Source organism: Coturnix japonica, chromosome 9, assembly GCF_001577835.2.
Source record: "Coturnix japonica isolate 7356 chromosome 9, Coturnix japonica 2.1, whole genome shotgun sequence".
Classification (NCBI taxonomy): Eukaryota; Metazoa; Chordata; class Aves; order Galliformes; family Phasianidae; genus Coturnix; species Coturnix japonica.
Window position 1 is genome coordinate 2,328,259 of NC_029524.1, and position 21,705 is coordinate 2,349,963.

At 48.3% G+C, this 21,705-nt stretch overlaps 2 protein-coding genes across 7 annotated transcripts in view; one reads left to right on the forward strand and one right to left on the reverse strand.

Annotated features, from left to right (window-relative positions):
- The first annotated feature begins 1,733 nt into the window (after positions 1-1,733).
- Positions 1,734-16,184, forward strand: MSL2 (MSL complex subunit 2). 2 transcript variants are annotated; one of them, XM_015870990.2, is made up of 3 exons: positions 1,734-1,927; positions 2,243-2,294; positions 12,135-16,184. In XM_015870990.2, the coding sequence occupies exons 1-3, from the start codon at positions 1,838-1,840 to the stop codon at positions 13,730-13,732; spliced, it is 1,740 nt and encodes a 579-aa protein (XP_015726476.1). In that variant the 5' UTR covers positions 1,734-1,837; the 3' UTR covers positions 13,733-16,184. The 2 variants fall into 2 exon arrangements, with proteins under 2 accessions (XP_015726476.1, XP_015726477.1); XM_015870991.2 differs by lacking the exon at positions 2,243-2,294 and having other exon boundaries at positions 1,734-1,979.
- Positions 14,909-21,705, reverse strand: part of PPP2R3A (protein phosphatase 2 regulatory subunit B''alpha) — a 54,903-nt gene continuing 48,106 nt past the window's right edge. For 2 of the 5 annotated variants that reach the window (XM_015870976.2, XM_015870979.2), the window contains one exon: positions 19,694-21,704. In XM_015870976.2, the coding sequence (XP_015726462.1) occupies positions 21,635-21,704 (70 nt within the window). In that variant the 3' untranslated portion in view covers positions 19,694-21,634. Of the gene's footprint in view, position 21,705 lies in introns of all 5 variants that reach the window. The other 3 variants (XR_001557061.2, XR_001557060.2, XM_015870978.2) reach the window with 3 other exon arrangements.

A 21,705-nucleotide genomic window follows, 5' to 3' on the forward strand; every position in this document is an offset into this window, starting at 1 on the left:
AGCCTGGCAGAGTTCATAGGCTGTATTCTAAGCTAATCCCACGTTTTGAGGTGATTTTCAGAGACTTGTAAAACACACAGGAGCTTCTTGTTTTGTTCCTTCCCTCTTTTTGAACTACTATTCTCAATGTATTTTCTAAATAAACACCTGATGTGCCCCCTTTTTGGACCCTCCGCTCCTTCTCCTAGATGCCAGGGACCTCCCGTGTATGTCTGCATGTGGCTGTGGGAGTTGGGCAGTGTGGGATACAGAGATATACAGAGGATACAGAGTACAAGAACATACTCGGTGCTGAACGTTATTTCAGCTTGTTGGCTTGGTTCAGCACATGAGATGTTACAGAAGAGTGTTGGAGGAAGAGCCGGGGATTGGCAGGCGGTGTGTGTGTGGGCTGTGCCGTGAAATGATGTCAGGGTCAGGGCTGACGGTGTGCGTGGAGCTCTGGGTGTTTGATGGGGTCGTTAAAGAGATTGTGGGGTATAGGTGTAGATGTTGATATAGGAGCCCACTGAGGGGCTGTGTGTGGGGCACAGGCTGTGAAAGACAGTGTCAAGGAACAGAGAGGCACCAGCAGAACCCCTTGGTTGTCTCGGTGTGGGCAGATCCGTGTGAGCGTGCACGGGACCGAGGGGAAAGAGAAGGGACCGGACGGTCTGCAAAGGGCCGAGCATGGAGAATGGCGCCGGCAGAGCCGCCACACAGAGCCGGAGCCGTGCGGGACGGCAGCTCCATGCGGGGGGCGGTGACGGAATCAAAGAATCGCTCGGGTTGTTAAAGACCCTCACAGACCGTCAGTCGTTACTCGGACACCGAGCAGGCCGTGCCGAGCCGCGGGGCACAGAGGCGGGGCCGGTCGGTGTGAGCCGAGCGCCGAGGGGAGGCGCCATGACGCAGCACGGCCGTTCTCCAGCGGACGCCCCGCCAGGCGCACGGCAAGGCCGCAGCGCGCAGGACGCTGCCCGCAGGCCGAGCCCGCCCGCGGGGCGGCGGAGCAGCTGCGGTCGAGGCGCTTCGCTCGGTACCGCGCTCGCTCCCCCTCGGGGCGGCCCCGCTCCCCGCTGCGGGCGGCGCTGCCGTACCCCGCGTTGCCGGCAGGGGGCGCCGCGCGCCGCCCAGCGCCGCCACCCCCCGCGGGATGGGCCCCCGCTGCGGGAGGGAAGCGCGCCGGGCGCGCATGCGCAGTGCCGGGCGCTAGACGGCAGCGGCGATGGCTCCGCAGTGACGGTTGGATCTAACGGTCGCTATTGACATTGCGGCGCGGATCGGCTGCGGACCCTCATCCCGCGAGCGGCGCCGGGCCCGCGGCCGAGCGGCCCCTGCAGCCTGCGGGCCCGAGGACGAGGCCGCGGCGATGCGGCCGCGCTGAGGCCCAGGTGCATCCGCCTCCCTCCCTCCCTCCCTCCCTCCCCCGCCGCCGGAGCGGGCAGCGCGGCCCGGCCCCGCCGCCGCCCTGAGCTGCCTTCGCGGTTCCTCCCTGCGGCCGTCGCCATGCGGGGCCGCCGCTGAGGCCGCGCCCGCGGGGAGAGCAGCAGGGCCCGGCGGAGCATGGCCCGCAGCCCGGCGTAGCGCGTAGCGCCGCCGCCTCCCTGCGCCGCGGGCGGGACGAGGCCGCCGCTGGGAGCGAGGCCCCGCGGGAGGCGGAGCAGCAGCCAGCGCGGGCCCCGTGACAGGGCCGAGCCCGCCGGGCCAACGCGCCGCCGCCGCCGCCGCGCGGCTCCGGGTGGCCCCGCAGCGGAGCTGACACCCCCGGCCCGGGGCCGCCCGCCCCCGCCGCCCGCACGGACTCGGCGCCGCGCGTTCTTCTCACCCCGAAGGCGGCGGCGTGCGAGCGGCTGCGATGAACCCGGTGAATGCCACTGCTCTCTACGTTTCCGCGAGCCGCCTGGTGCTCAACTACGACCCGGCAGATCCGCAGTCCTTCACCGAGATTAACAAGCTCCTGCCCTACTTCAGGCAGTCCCTCTCCTGCTGCGTGTGCGGTGAGGACCTTTCTTTTGTTCCCTGCACAATGCGGCCCCGGGCCTCGGCGCGGAGCAACGCCGGATCCGGAGCGGGGTGGGGGCGGGCGGCCGGGCGGGCCGGGCCGGGTTGTGCCGTGCTGGGCCGGGCCGGGCTGTGCTATGCCGTGTTGTGCCTCCCCGTGCGCTGCGGGCGGTCCGGTCATTATTGGCTGTGGGAACAGCCCGCTGTAGCGCAGCTAATTGTTTTTAACGAGAGGTGACCGNCGCAGTCCTTCACCGAGATTAACAAGCTCCTGCCCTACTTCAGGCAGTCCCTCTCCTGCTGCGTGTGCGGTGAGGACCTTTCTTTTGTTCCCTGCTCCCAGCCCCGCTCACCGACTCCAGCGCCCCGTGTCCCAGCCGCTCCGCCGTGCTGTACCGTGCCGTGCCGTGCCGTGCTGTACCGTGCTGTGCTGTACCGTGCTGTACCGTGCTGTGCTGTGCTGTGCCTCCCCGTGCGCTGCGGGCGGTCCGGTCATTATTGGCTGTGGGAACAGCCCGCTGTAGCGCAGCTAATTGTTTTTAACGAGAGGTGACCGAGGGCGAGCGTGGGGAAAGGTGCTCGAGACCATGGACGGGCAGGAGAAGTCCTGGCTTCTCGTTTTCACTTTTCGAGCTTTATGTTTCAAGGGAAAAAAAAAAACAAAACAAACAATGTAGATGGAGAGACAGGAACTGTAGGCGCCCAGTAACAGCGCTTGGATCGCTTTTGTGCACGGCAGGTAATGATCCTGCCACGATAACCAGCACAGCGAGCAGGCCGGGAGCTGCCAGGCTTCCCTTGTTTCCTTCCCCCCCCAAAAGAGCCTTGTGTGTTTTGTAAGGGTCCGCACCCGGAGCAGCGGGGCGCCGCGTATCTCTGACCTGCTGTGCCGGCCGCTGGGCCCGGAGCCCGAGCTGAGCTGTCAGCGCTGAGGCTCTGCAGGGCACTGCTGGCTGCTGCTGTCCTGCGGGCACGGCGAGCCCTGCTGCAGCCTTTGCATCTCCCGGACGGGCCGTGCTGCTGGCCTCTCTGCTTGCTTCTGTTTATCTGTGCTAATGTGTGGTCACAGCGAGGTTTAATTGAATTACCGGGGTGTACAAAGTTAGCCGTTTTATTTATTTACAGCCGCCGTTGGGGCTGGTAAGCGAGTCGTGGAGGCTTCCCATCCTGTAGCGGTAGCTCCTCCCATTTAAAGTCTTAGAAAATAGAGCTCGGTTTGTGCAGGGAAGGAGGGAGCCCGTTCCCAGGCGCGATGCATCGTCATTTCCTGAAATCATTTGCCCGAGTGTTTTCTTTCCTCGTGGAACTCTGATGTCGATAGGATTGAGATCTGCTCTTTGTCTGCTGTGCTTGCCTTCAGTTCTGTTACTTCACCTCCCTACCTGTCTGTTTTCCCCATAAATCATTACTGCTTTTGCTCATTTTTCTGGTGGCTCTTGCTTGGAAATTGTCTTTTTCTGTTTTTTTTTCCTTAAGATACTACCGGAGGGTCTGTGTGTTTCTAACTGCGGTGCTGTCTCAACTCCCCACGTTAAAACTGCTCTTCTGAAACACATTCTCTTCCTCTCCTTGCCTTGACTTCTTCCCTCAGTGACCTTCTGCGCTCTTGTTTTTGCACTCAGTGTTACTGAGACTGTCTATGTTTAATTTCTCCTGCCCAAATTCCCAGGCTCCTTTCACCCTCTCCAGCCCTGTTTTTGCATGGCTTTTTTGTGGCTTTCAGGTTGTAGAGCAGTCTGTGCTGGCTTAGTTTGTTTTCTTCTACCAGCTTGTTCCTCCTTGGCTGTTCTGACATAGCGGCTACCTCACAGTGGTTCCTCTAACTCTCTTCAGCTCCTATAGTCTTTGGGTTATAATATTGCTACTTAGACTTCTTTCTCTCTGCTGCAGCTAACTTTCAGATAGGCACAGCCACTGTTGGCTTCAAAGCTTTAGTCTACAAGGGATTCCCCAGTGTTATCTTGGTGTCTGGACCTCTGTTAGCAGCCTGTTAGATGTTGAGCCCCTGTAAATTCAGTGTTCTTTATGAGGCTGAGCGCTGTGCAGCCATGTAGTGACATACAGGCTCTGTCCTGCAGTCAGTCAGTCAGTGTTTTTGAGCCTGCGGGCATTCATTCCCAGCAGAGCGCTCCTGTCCAGTGCAGAACTGCCCGCTCTGGTGCTGACCAGCAGCCACAAATCTTCAGCTTGGAGCAGTGAAGTCAAACAGATCTTGTTTATTTCTCATCTTCCTGCTCTTCCTCTTCTGTCACAGGTGAATGTTGGTGCCTCTTCAGCTCTCTGACTTTGCTGTGATATTTTCAGAATACATTTTGCTTCTTGTATGTGTGTGTGCTAAGAGTTGCTATGCTTCCTGTATATGTACGATCATTTATAGCCCATTTTCTGCATGCAGGTGTTTTGAGAGGTAAGGTTTAAGTACTGAGGTAGAGTTTACACTGAGATGCCACCATAACTAGAGCGGGTGTTTTAGTACCAAAATCCAACTGTCTGTTCTCTAAGGTATTTAAAGTTTCTGCATCTGTGGCCCATAGGCTGCGAGATCCAAATATCTGCATGTGGGTTCAACAATGTGGAACACTGAATGTCTGGTTCCTTTCCTTGTCCGACTTTAGAGAACTGACCTTTTGACTGTGAATGTCTAAGAATGGTGCTTTGTTGGAGCAATGCTGCATGGGTTATCCGTAATATGTCTAAAATTGCTCAGATCCCATAGCACTTCCTTTGGGAGATCCCTGCCCAAATCAGCGCTCCTCTTGTCATTGACTCCAGCACTTCATCCCTCTGGATGCATCCTGCCAGGCTTTGTTATTCTGTAGGTGTTGGTTCTGCAGCCAGGACTGTCCATTTAGTTTCAGGGAATTGGTTTTAGGAGTGACAGCTCCATACATCAGCTGATGTGCTTGTGCTCCCACTGTTTGCTCAGTGCATTGGATTCAAGCCAACTGGTTTGCTTCTGATCTGACAGCAAAGCTGCATTGGCAGAAAGTCATAACGTGTGGCATTGTGAATTGGTCACCTAGTTGTGCTCTGAGTGCACTGGAGGTTTCTGCCTTTCCTGATGGGTTGGAAAGGTGAACTTCCAGCCATGGGACAGCAGTGTGTGCGTCTGGATTGAAGTGTGAGCACGTGGTGGCTCCGTAGCTGGTGCTGCAGGGCTGTGTGAGGTGACGTGTGCTCGAGTTTGGGATGCAGTGAGCGCTCTGTGCAGTAAGTGGAAGGTGTTCTGAGGATGTGAAATCTGTGTTTGAGACTCTGGACCAACGTGATTCTTATCAAAGTGCACGCTGATACCACGTGCCATTTAAAAATAGCCGAGCAGGGTTTATGCAACACATTTTTGTGTTGTAAAAATACTGCCGGTCTGAGATACAAATCTTTAAAGCGACTCTCTCTGTTTTGAGCGCTGTGTAGGTTTCTTCAAGTCATCAGAACGTCAGTTGTCTTTCCTTCATTAGCAGTCTTTTCTGAACATCAGTTAAAATGCTTGTAGGAGATTGTCGACTGATTGCTGGGCTTCTTTCTATCAGTGGGAAACTTCACCCTGGAGCCTCCAACAAACATGTAGAAAATATTTGGAAGGTTGTTGCTTCTTTAGAGTGTAAAAGGACTGGAAAGGTTGCTTGGCTTGAGTGGAGCACTGCACGCGTGGCCAGGAACCCAGAGGTAGTTGCACTGTGGAGATGCAGGGTAAGAGCATAGCTCTTGTCTCACATCCCACTACAGGATGTTGTAGACAACGTGTGGCTTCAAAGAGATTAAGGGGTGGTAAGGAACAAAGAAACAGTGCGATAATACTGACCAGCACCTCTCCCAGCTCCTGTGGGATGTGATGAGATTGCTCTGAGTTTTAGCTGGAGGTTTGAAGACTAAATGGTAAAGCAGAGTTATGGAACCGATTGCCAAGCATGGAGAATGGCATGCACTGAAGTAGAAATAAGTATGATGTCTACTCTTTTATTTGATGTCGCTGTAGGGATGCTGTTCCCAACCTGACTTGTGTAAAGATGTGCATCTCTCTCATCTTGTCCACGTTGGTGGTGGCTTTCCTTCTTCTTTCCTTCCTTGCCTCTTGCTGAGCTGGTTCCCCATTGCTCCTGCAGGTCTGCTGTGCTTTTCCCCTGTGCTGGTCCCAGGTGGGATCTCCTCCAGCCCCCAGCTCTCAGCAGTGCTGCTATGGACTACAGGTGCAACTTGTGACCTTTCAGGCTTTGCTTTGCCACTGGGACACTGTGAATCAGACCTTTCAAACACTACTGTTTCTTCAAATGTTCATCATGGCAATTTCTACAAATATCTAAGGGAAGAAGCTTCTAGAAACTAGTGGGATGCAGGTGAATTGTGATTCTAGAGCAACTGAGGTTTGAATTCCCTGATGGCACTGAGATGGTGTGAGGTACACAGCACTACAGGGTGCCCGTCACAGCAGATTGCTGTGTGATACTGATATGAACATTTCTAGGGAATTCAGTTCCCAGTCATGGAGATGGAAGGGGGAGAAGGAGCATATTCCCACTGCTAAAAGGCCTTAGTTATGTGCGTGAGATTGGACTTACTTTGCAGATGTGAGCTGCTTCTGAGTGAGTTCAGCCTCGGTATCAGAGATGTAAAGTGAAACAGCAGTTTGATTTGTGTGATGGAAACACTGAGTGCAGTTCTCATCCTGTGTCCATCCTCCTGTTGAGGAAAGTGAGGGCTGACTCATGACCGGGGCTGTGGGGTCACAGTTCCCTTTTGTGTTGGAAAGAAGGTGGATTGGTGCGTTTATCTGAGGTGTTTTTTGTTGATGTTTTCTTCTTTTCTCTATTTTAACTAATGAGAACTATTGTCCAGCTGTCACATGTTGGCAGTTCTCTGAATGTTCAGCCAGGAACCTGGTTGATTTCTCTTCCTCTTGAATCGCTCACTTCAATTTGCTGTTTCCTGTTTAAAGTCCTGCACGTGACTCTTAGAACTGCCTTTTCAAGGTTGGCTGCATTGCACTGCAGACATTCTGACAGCACCGGGCTCTACCTGTTGCATTTAAATTGGTTTCTAAACTAAAAATACTCCGGTCTTCAAACAAAATGGAAAACATTGGCAGGAGGAGCTTCTGTGGTTTCCACTGTGAGATCTGGGTGGTGCCAGGCTTCCAAAGGCTGCTTAGGTGTAGTGTTGCCTTCTGGTGTGACCTGGGGTGTGTTTCTCACTGAGGTGGTGGGAGATGATGGAGGAGCTCTGCTGCTCACCTGAGGATGCTGACCACACCGATTGTCTTTAAAGACAAGTTAATAAGTTTCCAACAGGCGCCTTTCTGGGGTCATCATAATTACCCAGATCTGTAGGCAAGTCCAAGCATGGATTTTTTCAGTTTGTTTTCTTCCTGTGTTATGATTTACAGATCAGCTTGAGTAACTGTGCAGTGAGGAGCTGCTCGATAATGTGTTGGAGTTGTGTGAGGCCAAAAATGTTTCTTCACATTTCTGTATAACTTGAGGAATAATGCAGGGCTCGTTGAGCGCTGGGTTTTCCAGATAGAATTTTCCAGCTTCAAGAAAGGAATTCACTTTGAAGCCCTTCCATGATGTGATTTATCAGTCTCTGTCTCCTGAGCCCAGTGATCACAGCACAGCGCGTGCTGCTGCTTGGAGTCATAGACTTAGATCATAGGAGATCATAGATGTAGGATGCTTAGAATTGGGAGGGATCTCCGAGGCCATTAGTCCAATTCCCCGGCAGCAAACACAGCTTGCAGAGCAGGAGTGGTAGTACAGAGGGCTGTGGCTGTGGGGCTTCTACCTGCTTGCGGTGCTGTGTAAAATGAGGGCGATGGTTTTATGTGCTGAGAATGCACCTCCCTTCCTAGGGCACTCTGCCTTTGTTCAAGGTAGATAACAATGAGAGGAGAGCATTTGCTGGAATCATGCACCTGATAATCACATTGTGCCCAGTTCTCCTCCTGTGGTCTGTCTGCAGATGCTTCCCTTCCTCCTGCAGCTGTGGAGTGGTGTTCATTAAGGAACTCCATAGGAAATGTTCCTTGGGTTTAAATGACCTCCCTCCTGGTAACAGCTCTCCAGGACAGCCACGATGTTCTGTAAATAATATATTAAAAGTCTTCTCTCTGTATATCCTGCTAATTAAGTGTAAATGCTCACATGAAAGTAGATGTTTGGTAAACCTTTCTGGTAGTAGGGAGGTCAAGGGCTGAAGCCTCTTATTATAAGAACAAAAGAGGATGAGCAAAGATGAAGTTCAGTACTGTGAGTTCTTTCAAGTAGTAACAGTGAAGGTCTGCCTTGAATAATGGTGGGATCTCAGGAGGAAGAGTGACTGCACAATAAAACGGCAAATGAAATTTGGTTGAGATAAATATTGAATGATAAAAAGAGAGAAAAATATTACTTACTTCTCAGAGCACATCATTTTATATCTTAAGGAGTGTCTGTAGACATACAAAGTATGTCAGTGATAGACTGCTGGTGGCTGCCAGCCAGAAGTGAGATCTTGGCCTTTCATTGTAAAACTGCTCACATATCTCAGTGCTGAGTATCCATCAGAAGTTAAAAATCAGGAGTGGTGGTGAAGTTCATGATGGCACTCTATAAAGCTGTATGAGCTTCCCAGTCTGGGAAGGAGGCGAGGTGGGGGGTTGTGATAGGTGGCTGCAAAACCACGAGCAGTGGTTGAGGCAGGCAGGGGGCAGGGACTGACTGCTGGTCTATTCCAACACAAGAAGCAGGGACTGTCTGGTGAATCTAGTAGATGTAATGGTTCAAAACAGAAAGTCATGCTCAGCACAGTGACTGAGCAGGACCCTTCTTGTCAAAGCCTGCTGTGACAGATGACATTGGAAGCTCAAGAAGAGATGAGACCAACCTTTGGAGAGAATCCGGAGGGTTAGTGAATACGTGGAAACTCCATCTCCAAGAATAACAGCTAAAGGCTGGGCAAGGACTGAGGGTGCGCTTGCCTTGTTGTTACTCCATGCCATAGGCATCTGCTTTTGGCCACCAGTGAGACGGGACACTGCACTACGTGGATCTTTGGTCTAACTCAGTGTGTGAATTCTCAGGTTGGAGGATGGGTTAGGTAACATCTCCAAAGTCTGAACATCTGTATTTTTCTGGTCATTGTTATAATCTTAATCTGGGGGAATCTGGTAATGTGGGAGCCTGTGCAGTCCCACAGCCTGGAGCATCCCAGAGCTTGGTACCTGCAGGTTCTCGGTAGGAGCTCAGATATTGCCTTTCTGGGAGAGCATTGTTGGCTTACCACAATCCCTCAAGTATAAAAACTAATTCGACTTACATTTCTGTGAGTTTGCATCTCATGATTTATTTTTATTTTTTTAACTATTAGCAATACCAAATGTGAGGAGGGCAGTGAGTGCCACAGGACACACACAAGGAATACTGTGAATGGAGAATGAATGAGATATGAGCTCAAGCTGAAAATATTCCCATGGCTCAGGCATTCCTCACGTCTCCCCTGTGTAGGTTGCTGGCATTGATGGGGGGTAGAGCCCCCTGCGTTCTCTCCTCCAGTGAGAGCATACAGAGCGTTTTGTTTTGTCTGTCCATCTGTCTTCTTCCCCACAGCTCCTGGAAATTACCCCCTTTTTCTTTTTTTTCCAGAGATTTTAATATCTTCTTTTAGCTCTTGCACCCGCTCAGCAGTTTCAGCCAAATGTATTTTGGGATAAGTGAACCGCACAGTTGCCAACGAGATTAAAAAAAAAATCTAATTAAAAGTGAAATTGTGACTGCACATTTTTTGATTCGGGCTGATCTCTGAAGTGTTTTAGTACTTGGTAATCTGCAGAGCGTTGGTCACCGTGACTCTTTAAGAAGCAAAACAGGCTGAGGCTGGACCAAGGCACAGCACTGCTGGCCTTTCCCTGCTGGAAGTGCAGTGCGTGTGTGTGTGTCTGACAGCAGCTGCTGAGGTCTCAGCATTATGTGAGCAAGTGTTTCATGTGTGTGTTTCTTGTGTTTGCCTCTTGCTGGAGTCAGAGCACAGCTTTGCTTTCCCTGCTGGAAGGGCTGAGATCCAGAAGGGCCCGGTGGCTGCTTGTAAACTCTTTCCTCTTACAGACACAGCTTTTAAAACTAGCTGATGCAATTGAAAGCTTCCTTTTGTTTTTCCCCAATGACTGTTATGGACGTTTGTCACAAAATCAAATGTTCCCTTATGAGCACCATGGACACCTCTGCTTGTGCTGCTCTGTAAATAGTGCCGTTTAAAGGGAATAGAATAGTTCTGCTGCAGGCTGCGATGTTTGACTTGAGGTTCCAGCAGCTGGCTTTAAATCCTCACTGCATGCCTTGTGTTTCGCTCTTGTCTTTGTAGGATCTGGAGTCAGGCTTCCTCAAGTCAGCCTTTCTCAGTAGAGCAGCTTGGATAGGTTACACAGCTCCTGCTCGGTTATACGTTCATTTCCCAGTTGCTGAGGTTGTGCTTTGAACCTCTTCTCTCTTATGCAGCTTCTTTTCATGGTTCCTTCTGTATCGCCTTTGAGTAGCAGTGTCAGAATGCTGCATGTTCCCATATAGGCATGGCTCCAGCTGCAGCATAGCGACATGTCTCACGTCCCATCAGAACCAAAGGATTCAGGCGTCAGGGGGAAAACAGGATGGTCCCTTTATCTGCTCACTCATGGCATTCAGGAGCTCTGCAAAGTGACGGTGCTCGTACAAGCTTCCTCTTACTTCAAATGCACAAAAAGCTGAATTTCCAGCAGTTGCTTCTGTGATGGAAGGCAGGGAGGGCTGGGCTGGGAAAAGGCATGGAGCTTTTTCATTAAAGATGGAGCGCAGGGACAAGTTCCATGATGGGAGCATGACTGCAGGCAGTGGTTACGTATGTCCTGTCTTTCAGAGGGGTTGTGCTCCCCGCTGATCCAGCGCAGCATGGAGGAGTTGGGGTTATTTTGGCTGAATCTGCAGCTCAGTGCTCAAGGAGTTTGTGTTGGTTACAGCGCTCCAAAGGGCTCCACGGGAACCTGCTGTGCAAGGTCCGGCTGGGCTGCAGCTTCCTTGAAAGCAGCTGATGAAAGAAGATATTTATGCCTTGTGCTTTCAGCCTGTTTTACTTTGTGTGCTTTGCTTTCTGTTCCCAATTTTCCCAGTTTTACTGGTTTGTTTCTCAGAGCGTGTTTCACTTTGGTGACTCTGGGTGGGAATCCGCTGGTTGTTGTCACTCATCCAGCAGAGGCTCCTTGTAGGCAGACGGAGCTGACCTCAGCTGAACATCTGCTGTTAAAGAAGGAGAAAGCCGCTGCTGTACATGACTGTAGGTGCTGTGGAGTTTACTCAGGCGTTAAAATGCCCTTCTGGCCTGCAGCTGGCTAAAGCCAACCGAGTGATCCTAGATATAGTCACCAGCCGGATTGTTTCTTTGCGGAATTTAAAGTAGCACCGTTCTTTTGGATTTTCTCCTTCCATGTTACTCGCCTTGTTCTTGAGAACAAGCAGAGGCATCTCCTGGGCTTCTCACAGACCCACTGATGGTGTCTGTGAATTGGAACATGGGGATCCACTGCTCCCCAGGATAAGTTAACACTTCCCTGGTTGCATCTTCTGTTCTGGCACAGGAGTAATTATTAAGGAACGATACAGGTTTCTTTGTTTTTGTCCGAATACATTATTAGGTGGTTTATTTAGTACTTAATAAGAATTCATAAGAGCCATTTAATTGCTTTTGTTGTTCACAAAGCCAGAATCTTTGTGCTTCAGTGGTGATGCTGTCATAGAGCTGTGCTCAGCCAAATGAAAAGCGAAACAGTCTCTGCTGTGCGTTCCTTTCTTCTGGGCTCACTATTGCATCACTTCTACATTCTTTTTAGGGTTTCCCCTTACTCGGTTTCCATTTGTTTTCACCAATTAAAATCTCTGCAGTAGCTCTTCATGGAGGTTTGTTGCTGCACTTCTGGTAAACTCATAGACATCTTATGTCTTAACTCTCACTGGAGGAAACTGCTGATGGTACATAGGGACTGGATTCATTTCACTATGAGCGTTTCTAAAGGCTGCAGCAGCACGACCAGTTATGTGTGGTGTTATGGTGTGATGTATTTCTATTTTCTGCATGTTACAAGACATCCATTCTGTGTGACCTGGGGAGCCCTGGATTGAGTTCATGGTAATATTTCTTTTTCTTTTTCTCTTTAGGAAATTTGCTACAAGATCCTATTGCTCCTACAAACTCCACGTGTCAGCATTATGTCTGCAAAACGTGTAAGGGCAAGAAGATGATGATGAAACCATCATGCAGCTGGTGCAAGGACTACGAACAGTTTGAGGAGAATAAGCAGCTAAGCATTTTAGTGAATTGCTATAAGAAACTCTGCGAGTACATAACACAGACTCCACTGGCGCGAGATATTATCCAAGCAGTTGACTGTTCTGCAGACCTTTTGGCTTTGCTCAAAGATGGATCACCACTCCACGAAGAGACGGAAAAACCTCCCGACACAACCTTGGCTTTGTGTTTGACACATTCCCCAGTACCTTCAACCTCGGAACTCACAAGTGATCCTCCAGCTGATGCGACGTCAAAACCCGAGAGCACGCAGGATGTTGATATTAGAGGTTCTGTTATCAATGGTTTGCCCAATTGTAATGGGCTTTCAGTAGATAAACTTGGAGTGACTATTCCTTCTCCTGAACACACAAACACGATTGATGTATGTAGTACCGGAGAGTATATGAAAAATGAAGATACCTCCAGCAGCCTGCAGCCTGTGTGTGACCCGGTTTCCACCAGTGATTTGTGTACGACAGGCATCGACATCTGCAGTTTTAGTGAAGATATAAAACCAGGCGGATCTCTTCTCCTCAGTGTTGAGGAAGTTCTCCGGAGCTTAGAAACAGTTTCAAATACTGAAGTCTGTGGCTCTAATTTGCAGCCCAGCTTGGAGGCAAACGTGACTAATGGCCCTTTCCTACAGCTTTCTCCCCCGCCTCTTAGCCATAACATTTTCGTGTCCACAGATGCTCCTCCTCACGGGATCTCGTGTACAGCAGCAACACCCAAGGTAGTCAAGTTAAACAGAAAGCGATCTCGATCAGAAAGCGACAGTGAAAAGGTGCAACCTCTACCCATCTCCAGCATCATCTGTGGCCCAACACTGGGAGCATCAGCTCCTGTAACAGTGAAACAGGAAAACAAAATGTCTTTGCAGCCTGTTGCAACTGTTCCTAACGGAGGCACGACTCCCAAAATAAGCAAAACTGTGCTCCTGTCCAACAAAAGCGTGAAAAAGAATTTAGAACACGCCCCTAAGAAATCTCACCCCAAAGCCAAACCAGGAGTGCTGAAAACAAAGGACAAAGCAAAGGAGAAAGTCCCGAGCAGTAACGTTATGCCAGGAAGCCCAACAAAAACTGTGTATAAAAAGCCACAAGAAAAGAAAGGGTGCAAATGTGGTCGTGCCACCCAAAATCCAAGTGTTCTTACATGCCGTGGCCAACGCTGCCCTTGCTACTCTAACCGCAAAGCCTGCCTTGACTGCATATGCCGTGGCTGCCAAAACTCCTACATGGCTAATGGGGAGAAGAAGCTGGAGGCATTTGCAGTGCCAGAAAAGGCCTTGGAGCAGACTAGGCTTACTTTGGGCATTAATGTGACAAGCATTGCGGTGCGCAATGCCAGCACAAGCACCAGTGTAATCAATGTGACAGGGTCACCAGTAACTACGTTTTTAGCTGCCAGTACACACGATGACAAAAGTTTGGATGAAGCTATAGACGTGAGATATGACTGTTGAATCTTTTTCTTTTCCCTGCCGTCAGTAGGGGAACTGCTACAGTTTAAAGGCAGCTATGGTTCTGTTTAACTTGCTGGAGCTCCTGCGTTTAGATCACTTGTATCAAGTGTTTTTCATTGCTATGTTATGTGTATTAGTGTCTGGGAAATAGTTGCAGATAATGGAGGAGTTACCCTAAAACTGTTTTTAGTTCTTACGGCACCTCATAGTTTGAGATGAATTGCTGATGTAAATGATTTTATCACAAGATCTTTGGCAAGGAGTCTATTAGCCTCATTGTACTTGCTCATGCTTTGTGCTCAGTCAAAGCTTCTGCTTAAACGTAGAGAAGTGCTGTCTAGTTAGCCCGTGTAAACTGTGCTACATTATGGTGCAGAAAAGTAATTATCAATTGGTTACAATCACTATTGTCAGAAAAATCACCTATTATTTCTGGAGGAAACGCGGCATTAAGCTGAGGAGCATGGTCTGAAAAGGGTAGGTCATTTCTGATAGTTAGAATTGATTATGGACAGTTACAAATTAAGATCAGTAAGATCCTGAGAAAGCCAACAGCCCACAGAGCAGTTCAGCCTCCCCGCGAGGGTCAGGGAGTTACTCATATGTTAGAGGGCTGACTGCAATACGCCACCCCTGGTAATGCCATCATCCTGGTTTTCTTCCTGCCAGTTCCAGTGGTCACACTCCTGACCTGTTCATGCCCTCCATGCCTGCTCCATTTGTTTGACACGTGCCCACCTTGACTGAAGTAGAAAAATTGCTTGTACGCAAAGAAGGTTCAAGTTTGAGTAGCGCTACTTCCTTAGCAGCCCCCTCCTTTATTTCTTTCATTGCCAGTTCCTGGTGGTTTTGATTTTAACGCTGCTGCATCTAGAACAGAACTGCTGGGTGTTTCTGTTTGATTGAAGCTGAAGCACCTGGGAGAGCCCCCTTTGAGGGCAGTTCTTTGCTGATGATCCCTCAGCTGGGGCAGAAATGGATTTCTATCAAAGGTCAAATATTGTGGATGTGTCAGACACAAAAAGCTGTATAATTTACCCGGAACCCATCACGTTTTTTGTGATACATCAAAGGTCGGAGTTTTTGTGGCTTGGGCTGAAAAGACCCCAAATGGCAAAATAACACAGAGATGTCAGAGAGCTCATTTTAGAAAGTGTTAAAAATGGAAACGCCTTTGTAGGAATTCAGTTTTATTATCAAACAAAAACAAAAGCGGATGTAATTGTAATCCCTAAATAAAAGTACAGCCAGAAGCGTTTGGTCTCGCAGTTGAGATTCCACTGGCAACCTAAAAAATGCAGTTGCTTTGTGAAAGCAGAAATTTCTCCTCTTGGAATGATAGAGCACAGATGAAGCACAGGCTGACTGGAACACACCACATCACCTTCTAATTTAAAAGGCAATTCCTGTTTCAGCAGCATGTGAAATACTATGTGAATTTTTCGGGTTAACTGCTTCCATCTCTCTTCAATTCATCCAATGGAGCCCGCAGTGCTTGCTGACCTAACGTCAGGTATATTTTGATTTGGCACAAAGCATGTACAATGATGGTTACTCACCTAAGAAATAAGCAAAAACCTTTGGACACGAATGGCACCTCCTTTCGTTTTGTAGTGTACCATGGTGTCATTTTCTGTGGATGTGGTCAGATCTTTCTGTTGGTTTTGGTTTGTTTCTCCCCCCGTCTTTTTTGTGGGGTGGGCAGGGTGGGGGGTTAAAGCCATAGGAAGAAAAATGTGATGTATGTGTCCAGTCTGTACTTTTTTGTTTTTGTTTTGCAAGAAGAGTTGAAAAATATTTTTGATAATGAGTAAATGGTGGAAAATGCTTCTTAGTATTCTTGTCTTTATTTGCCAACCCAGGTACCTAAGGTCTGTGTTTTCTAGCTCTCATGAGGTTTAACGATGTCCTATTAAAATGTATTTAGTTAAACTTGTATGTGATGATTTTTGTGTTGACCCAAGAGGATCCTGCAGTTTCCTGGTTTGGTGGTTTGATTGTGACCTACTGATGTAAATCTGTTTCCCAGTCCACTACATGTAAGAAACGTTGCCAGACCAGAGTCTGATCTCAGAGCAGCAACATGCACAGCATGGGCTGTTCCTAAATGGTGTTGCAGAGCTGTTGAGTTTTGCTGGGATTGTTGGTGGTACGTTTATTAGGACTAATATTAAATGACATGCGTAGTGCTTGTGCTCCAGAAATGCAGGATTACGTGGAGTCTTCAGTATCTCACTGCTGCGTTAAATATGGTACCAAAATTGGGTGGTTGAGGTCAAGTGTGTGTTGGAACTGTTGACAGGAGAGCCCTGATCGTTCATTGATCGTTAATGTAACAGTGCAAATGGTAGATTCAGGTTGTTTCTAAAAACGTTTCTTTTTATGCTGCCACGTTTTTGAATTGTGTATTAAAATTCAAATTGATTTAATAAATGTTAGTTTTCTAATTCTATTTTGCAACTGCTGAGAGCATCGGTGTGGCATATTTCAAACTTACCTCTGAACGCTGCTTAGTTCGCTGACAACCAGTTCTGTAATTCTTTAAATCAGGGTTTGTTTGGTTGCATCTTTTTAACCTCCTGGCTCGTTCTTGAATGAGCTGAGCACTGGGGAGGGTCGTAGTGTTCCTGGTGATACTCGCAGTGGTTCCAGTTTGAAAAGCATTAGTTTCCATTGTAGAAGGGATGTCAGCAGCGTTCTGGTGTGGGAGCTTCCAGTGGTGCTTGTAGTTGAAGGAGTTAAGTGAAAACTCAGACCAACATGACCCAAAGTAAGGGCTTGCTTCCTGTTGGCCATCGGTGGAGAAGCACTGCAGGATCAACGGCAGACAGCCCTTGCAGTGATGATTTCAGCTGTAGCCCAGCCTGGGTTGGCTGGGTTGGGATGGCAGGACTTCCCTGTGTGCTGTCAGCCTGGCCTCCCTCCTGCAGTGCTGTGCAGCAGCTCTTTGTGCTGGCACAGAGGAGCCCGCTCGGGGATTTCATTTAGGAAGTGTGTGACACTTGAGCTTCCTTCCCCATCCACCTCGGGAAAGTGAAACTTCAAACTTTAATAAAATTCTGCCACCTGCAGAGCTGGATCAGGAAGAAAAAAGCGGAGTTTTAGCACACGTTGTGCTATGGTGGTCACCCTGCCTGAAAACAGCTACAGAGATGGGAAGAACAGCTTCTTCTGCTGGAGGGACTTTGGATTGTGTTCTGATGCGCGCCAGTACAAAAACAGTCTAGTGGTTAGATTACAGCCATCTCAGCCTGAACGTATGGAAGGTGCTTCCTCGAGAAAGAGAAAACATTTAATTTAAAGGGGAAATGCTCCTACTGCATCTTACGTGTGTCAGTGGTTGGATCAAACGCTGGAGGGGGGGGGGGGGCAGGGAAGCAAAACTGGAAGTGAGCACTTGGTTTGTGCTGCTCTCGCAGTCTGTGCAGGTGATGTTCTGTTCTTCTCTCTGGCATTTCTAACCCCCATGTAAAGTGCCTGTGACCAGTGCTGCTGCAACATGCTCTTCTGCTTCTGTTACTCCCTGTGGATGTTCCATACGTGCATTTGAGTGTGGTTTCATTACCACAAACTGGAGGCAGGCAGCATCTTCTGCAGCTGCTTCAGTTTGTGTCACCGTGGAGTTCTCAGACAGATGAAACAAGGCTGCCAGCTGCCCCCCAGAACCAGCCCAATATTGCATAGTCAGAAGGAAGCCTGTAGAGTTGCGACACAGCAGCTGTCTGCAATAAAACCTGCCAGCCCTGCTTTCAGAGCAGGTCCTGCCAGCACAGCAGGGGCTTGTGCTGCTTGGTGAGACCGGTGGGCTTAAAGAAAAGGATCACACAGACGTGGCACACAAACCTTGCAAAGGAATGCTGGTGTGATCTAGAATAAAAGCATCTCGTTACTGTATGGGAGCACAAGCCCCAGATATTTGTATGTATTAAATCCTTATACAAATTAGAATTAAAAGGTTGGATTGCCAGCAATGCCTTCCTGAGCAGTGAAACAACAAAAAAGAGCAGCTCTGCATACATCAGAATCAGCTCAGGTGTGTGGGGCCAGGATGACACTTCCATCTTACAAGTGAAGAAAGAAGATAACACAGCAGTTTTACTTCAGCATTTACATGTGATGACAGCAGAATATTTTCCTTTCTCCCCTCCGTGCCACTTGCAGAGGATCCAGAATTCTGTTCTAAGATTAAAATGAGGGACACAGGAATTTGGCAAGTCGGTACAGGGGAAGCGCTCCAAACAAGGAGGAAGAGCTGAGGAAGGTGAGTGCTGGGACTGCTGCATCTCCTGGGTGTGCTTAGCAGAGCTGCACCTCCTGGCTGCTGGCAGGTACCTGCATGGAGAGAGCTCAGCAGCAACAAGGCCGACAGATCTGGGACAGCACCTGGAGCTGAAGTGCACAGTAACAGCCTGTGCCACCACTGCGAGACAGGCTTTACTTCTTCATTTCAAAAATCCTTTATTTGACCAAAAAAAAAAAGAAGAAATTACAAAGTAGAAATACAAAGGTAAAACCATACCAGCACAAAACGCTTCCCGAACTACTCGTACAAAGTATAAGAACCTTTATTATATAAATACTTGGTTTCTAGAACCATCACCTGGTGATACAGAGGGAAGATGGACAGGCCAAGCAGTGCTGAGATGCTTTTCTCACAGTAACACGCTCCTCACTGAGCTTCATTTCTGGTTGTGTAGAGTTGGGCAGCCGCAGTGTTAGTGCCGCACTCCAGAATTACGCTCATTTTACTTCCTGCTCTTTCAGGCACGTTTTATTTCAGAAGCTGAGCACAGAACCTTGTTTAGAGACTCTGAAACCAACCTCCTTTAATCCTTAGTTCACGAAAGCAGGAAGGTTTTCTGCAATGTTTCCTGTAAACCTGGGACTGCCGTCTCTTTTTTTGCCGTCCGTGTCTTATTGCAGCACTGCCGCGTGGTGGCAGGCCGGCAGAGGGGAGCTGTGCCAGCGCCTGGGCGCTGTTTGCTGGTGAAAAACGTGGCGGAGGAATTACTGAGATTGCAGAGCAAAAGGACACAGTGAGGCCGGTACCATTCCAGCAGGAGTTACGTGTGGCTGTATTGAACCACAGCTCCTGTCTTAGAGAGAGAATACTCGTGAATATGAAAATAAGGCTTTTTTCTAAGGACACAGGACTTGGTTTTGCTAAACAAAAGCAGACTGGAGGGAACAAACACACACATATTCTTTTATCACACAAAACTGAATTTCAGTCACTTTTCTGACTCTTCATTAGGAAAAGCAATCCAGCTCATTACAGACTTGCAACAAAAAAGTAAGATCTTTAAAGGTATGCAACACCTAAAGCTGGCAGCTGCAGTAATTCCTGGGCTCGTTGGCTTCATTTCAGAAGCTTCCCAGCCTCTGAACCTGGTGTGTGCTGCAGGGGAGCAGGCGCTGTGTCTGCAGTCCCAAACATCCTGGTCTTCTGATGTTGTAACCAGCCCAGAAACTCCACCAACATGACAAGAGTTTCCAAATTTACCAGCAGAAGTTATGGCAGGGCTGAGTCACAAATGGGGCAGAGAAGAAACACCTCATTCACTAATTAATCTGTGACAGCTGAATTATGATTGCCTGCACATGGATTAGTAAGACAAAGCGAATTTCTGTTCCAGAAAGCAAGTACTACCCATGACTACATACAGTTTCTGTAGCTTGTTCTCGTACAGGAGGCAAAACGTTTGCCCTAAGCTGCCTTTTGTTCTTTTTTTATTCCATAGACTAGTGTCATTGTGTTGCTCTGCTGGAAGGGACAAATGGAATCACTCAGAGCAACAGAGAACCTGTTTGTTGAGCAAGGAATCCTTGGGTTTGGGAGTGAAAGTGCTCATAAGAACAGCCGTGAATGTCTGCCTCACATTACTGAAGCCAAAGCTTGAAAACGTAACAGGTGATTTTACCAGGCTCAGGATCCTCCTCTTTTTTGCTTTTTTTTTTTTCCCATCCATAGGTCAGGTTCTTCTTGTTCCTTTGGGCAATCTTCGTTGTGGAGAGATTTAAAACTGTATCAAAAAGGCCACTTTAGGCCAAGACAATGAAGAGAAGAGGTGAAATGCTTTGCCTTGGGTCTTTTGGGTGAAAGAAGTAGAAAGAGCTGGTTACAATTTGCCGTTGTGTGTTTTCCATCCTATGTTCGCTTTTGAAATCATTTACTTTTTCTGAATGTGGATCTTTGTGGAATTATTCCAAGCAGAGCTTCCCCTTTCAGGGTTACAGTGGTGACAGAGATGTAACTCAGGCATCCTGGTGTTGAACAGAGCTGCTCTGTGTGCTCGCTGCATTTAAAGGGGCTTATCCTGCCTTGGTCAGAGCGCCGCCTCCTTAATTCTGTCACTGCAGAATGGAAATTACCTCAAAGTGCCTTTGCTAAGAATCTGGGCATCCAGAAGTTCCCCAAATACATGAAAAAATCCAGGGTCCTGGGCTGTGTGTATGCATCTAGATAAAATAGCAACATTGCTCATGGGAAAGGGAACAGTTCTTCAAGCCCAGTGTATCTGATAACTTCCTCCCTTTCAGATTTTGATCTTGATGAGAGAGTTACTAACCTCAGCAAGGCAGCAGTTTGTCCCACCTGGGCAGCAGGAGGCAGGCGTGACACTTCAAAGGCTCCTGGAAAAGTTGAAGCTGCGTTGTAGTGATCAGCCAATTCCTTATTTGTTATTAACAGCAACACTTAGACATTGCATCTAGGGATTAACATACCATCGGGCAGCATTTTTATGCGCCACACATGCTGGGCTAATAGTGAGCGTGTGCATTCACAAGCGATCTATCTACACAGTGAATGAGTTCTGTCTTTCTACATCAACTGTAATTCCATGGGGAAAGTTGGTTCAATTTTGCTCTTGCAGCAAGAATTCATCAGTTACGCTGCTTCCTCTCTGAGTCTAGGTCTGTTTCATGGGTGGGGAAAAAAAAAAATCAGTAACATCTGGAGGTTTTCTTTACCAGGTAAAGAATCCCTCTGTTAATAGAGATTTAACCACACACGGGAGGGCAGGTATTTTCATGAGGTCAGCTCAGTCCCTTGCAGAAGGCTACAGATCAGCAGTACAAGAGAAGGGAAAGGCACAGGATAGAAACAGGACTGAAGCACACAGAACGCAGCAGTTCCAGCAGAACAGTGTATGCATCTTTTGTAAGGGTACTAGAAAACACTTCTACAGAGAAAAAACACTATCCTGTCTTCATACAGGAGATCCTCTCACACACAGGAGAATATGCAGAAACATTAATTATATCATAAATTCTAAGGAAACGTGACATCATTTTAACTGTTCACATACTCATACAAGTAAAATTAGTTTGGTACCATCTATAAGAGCTTTATATCACAAAGGGGGACCTCATTCTCCCTGTCTGCAGGCATATTGCCTGGGTATTCAGGACACCAGCAAAACCAAGAAGTGCACAGTGATTTGTGGTTTAAATGGTTTCTAGACACACATGTCACTCCTGTTGTAAAGTCAAAGGGTCATAATGGCACAGAACTGGACCAACGGACCAGCAACCAAGCACTGTGTAGATGCTGAATGCAGCTGTTAGTTTGTCACTAGATGCTGGCATTTATTGCACATCTGGGGACATCTATATGGACAGATATAAAGGAAACAAGGTGCAATCACCATTTTTAATGAGCGTGCACAGTAACATTGTAGAAAGCTATTTTAAAGAAATTATCTTATTGCAGTTACACAAGAAGGGGGAAAAAAAGGGAGGGTTTCAAGTTACAGTGTACAAAATAAAGCACATTGCTCCAATGACAGACTTAAGAAAAATCCCTAACTGTCCCTAAGCGTCTTGGGACTGAGTGCTATCCAGTTTGACAGACACTGATTACACATCTTCCATTTCTCTATGCTGAGAGATCTGAGATAACTAGTTTGACTTGTCTCCAGTTTCAGAGGGAGATAAGACTTCATCTGTCTCATAGTCTTCTTCAAATGATC

Excerpts from the sequence above, each read along its gene's own strand:
- MSL2 (XM_015870991.2), top strand. The coding sequence starts at position 1,838 with ATGAACCCGGTGAATGCCACTGCTCTCTACGTTTCCGCGAGCCGCCTG. Across the intron at positions 1,980-12,134 it reads CCTCTCCTGCTGCGTGTGCG|GAAATTTGCTACAAGATCCT; the intron begins GTGAGGACCTTT and ends TTTTCTCTTTAG.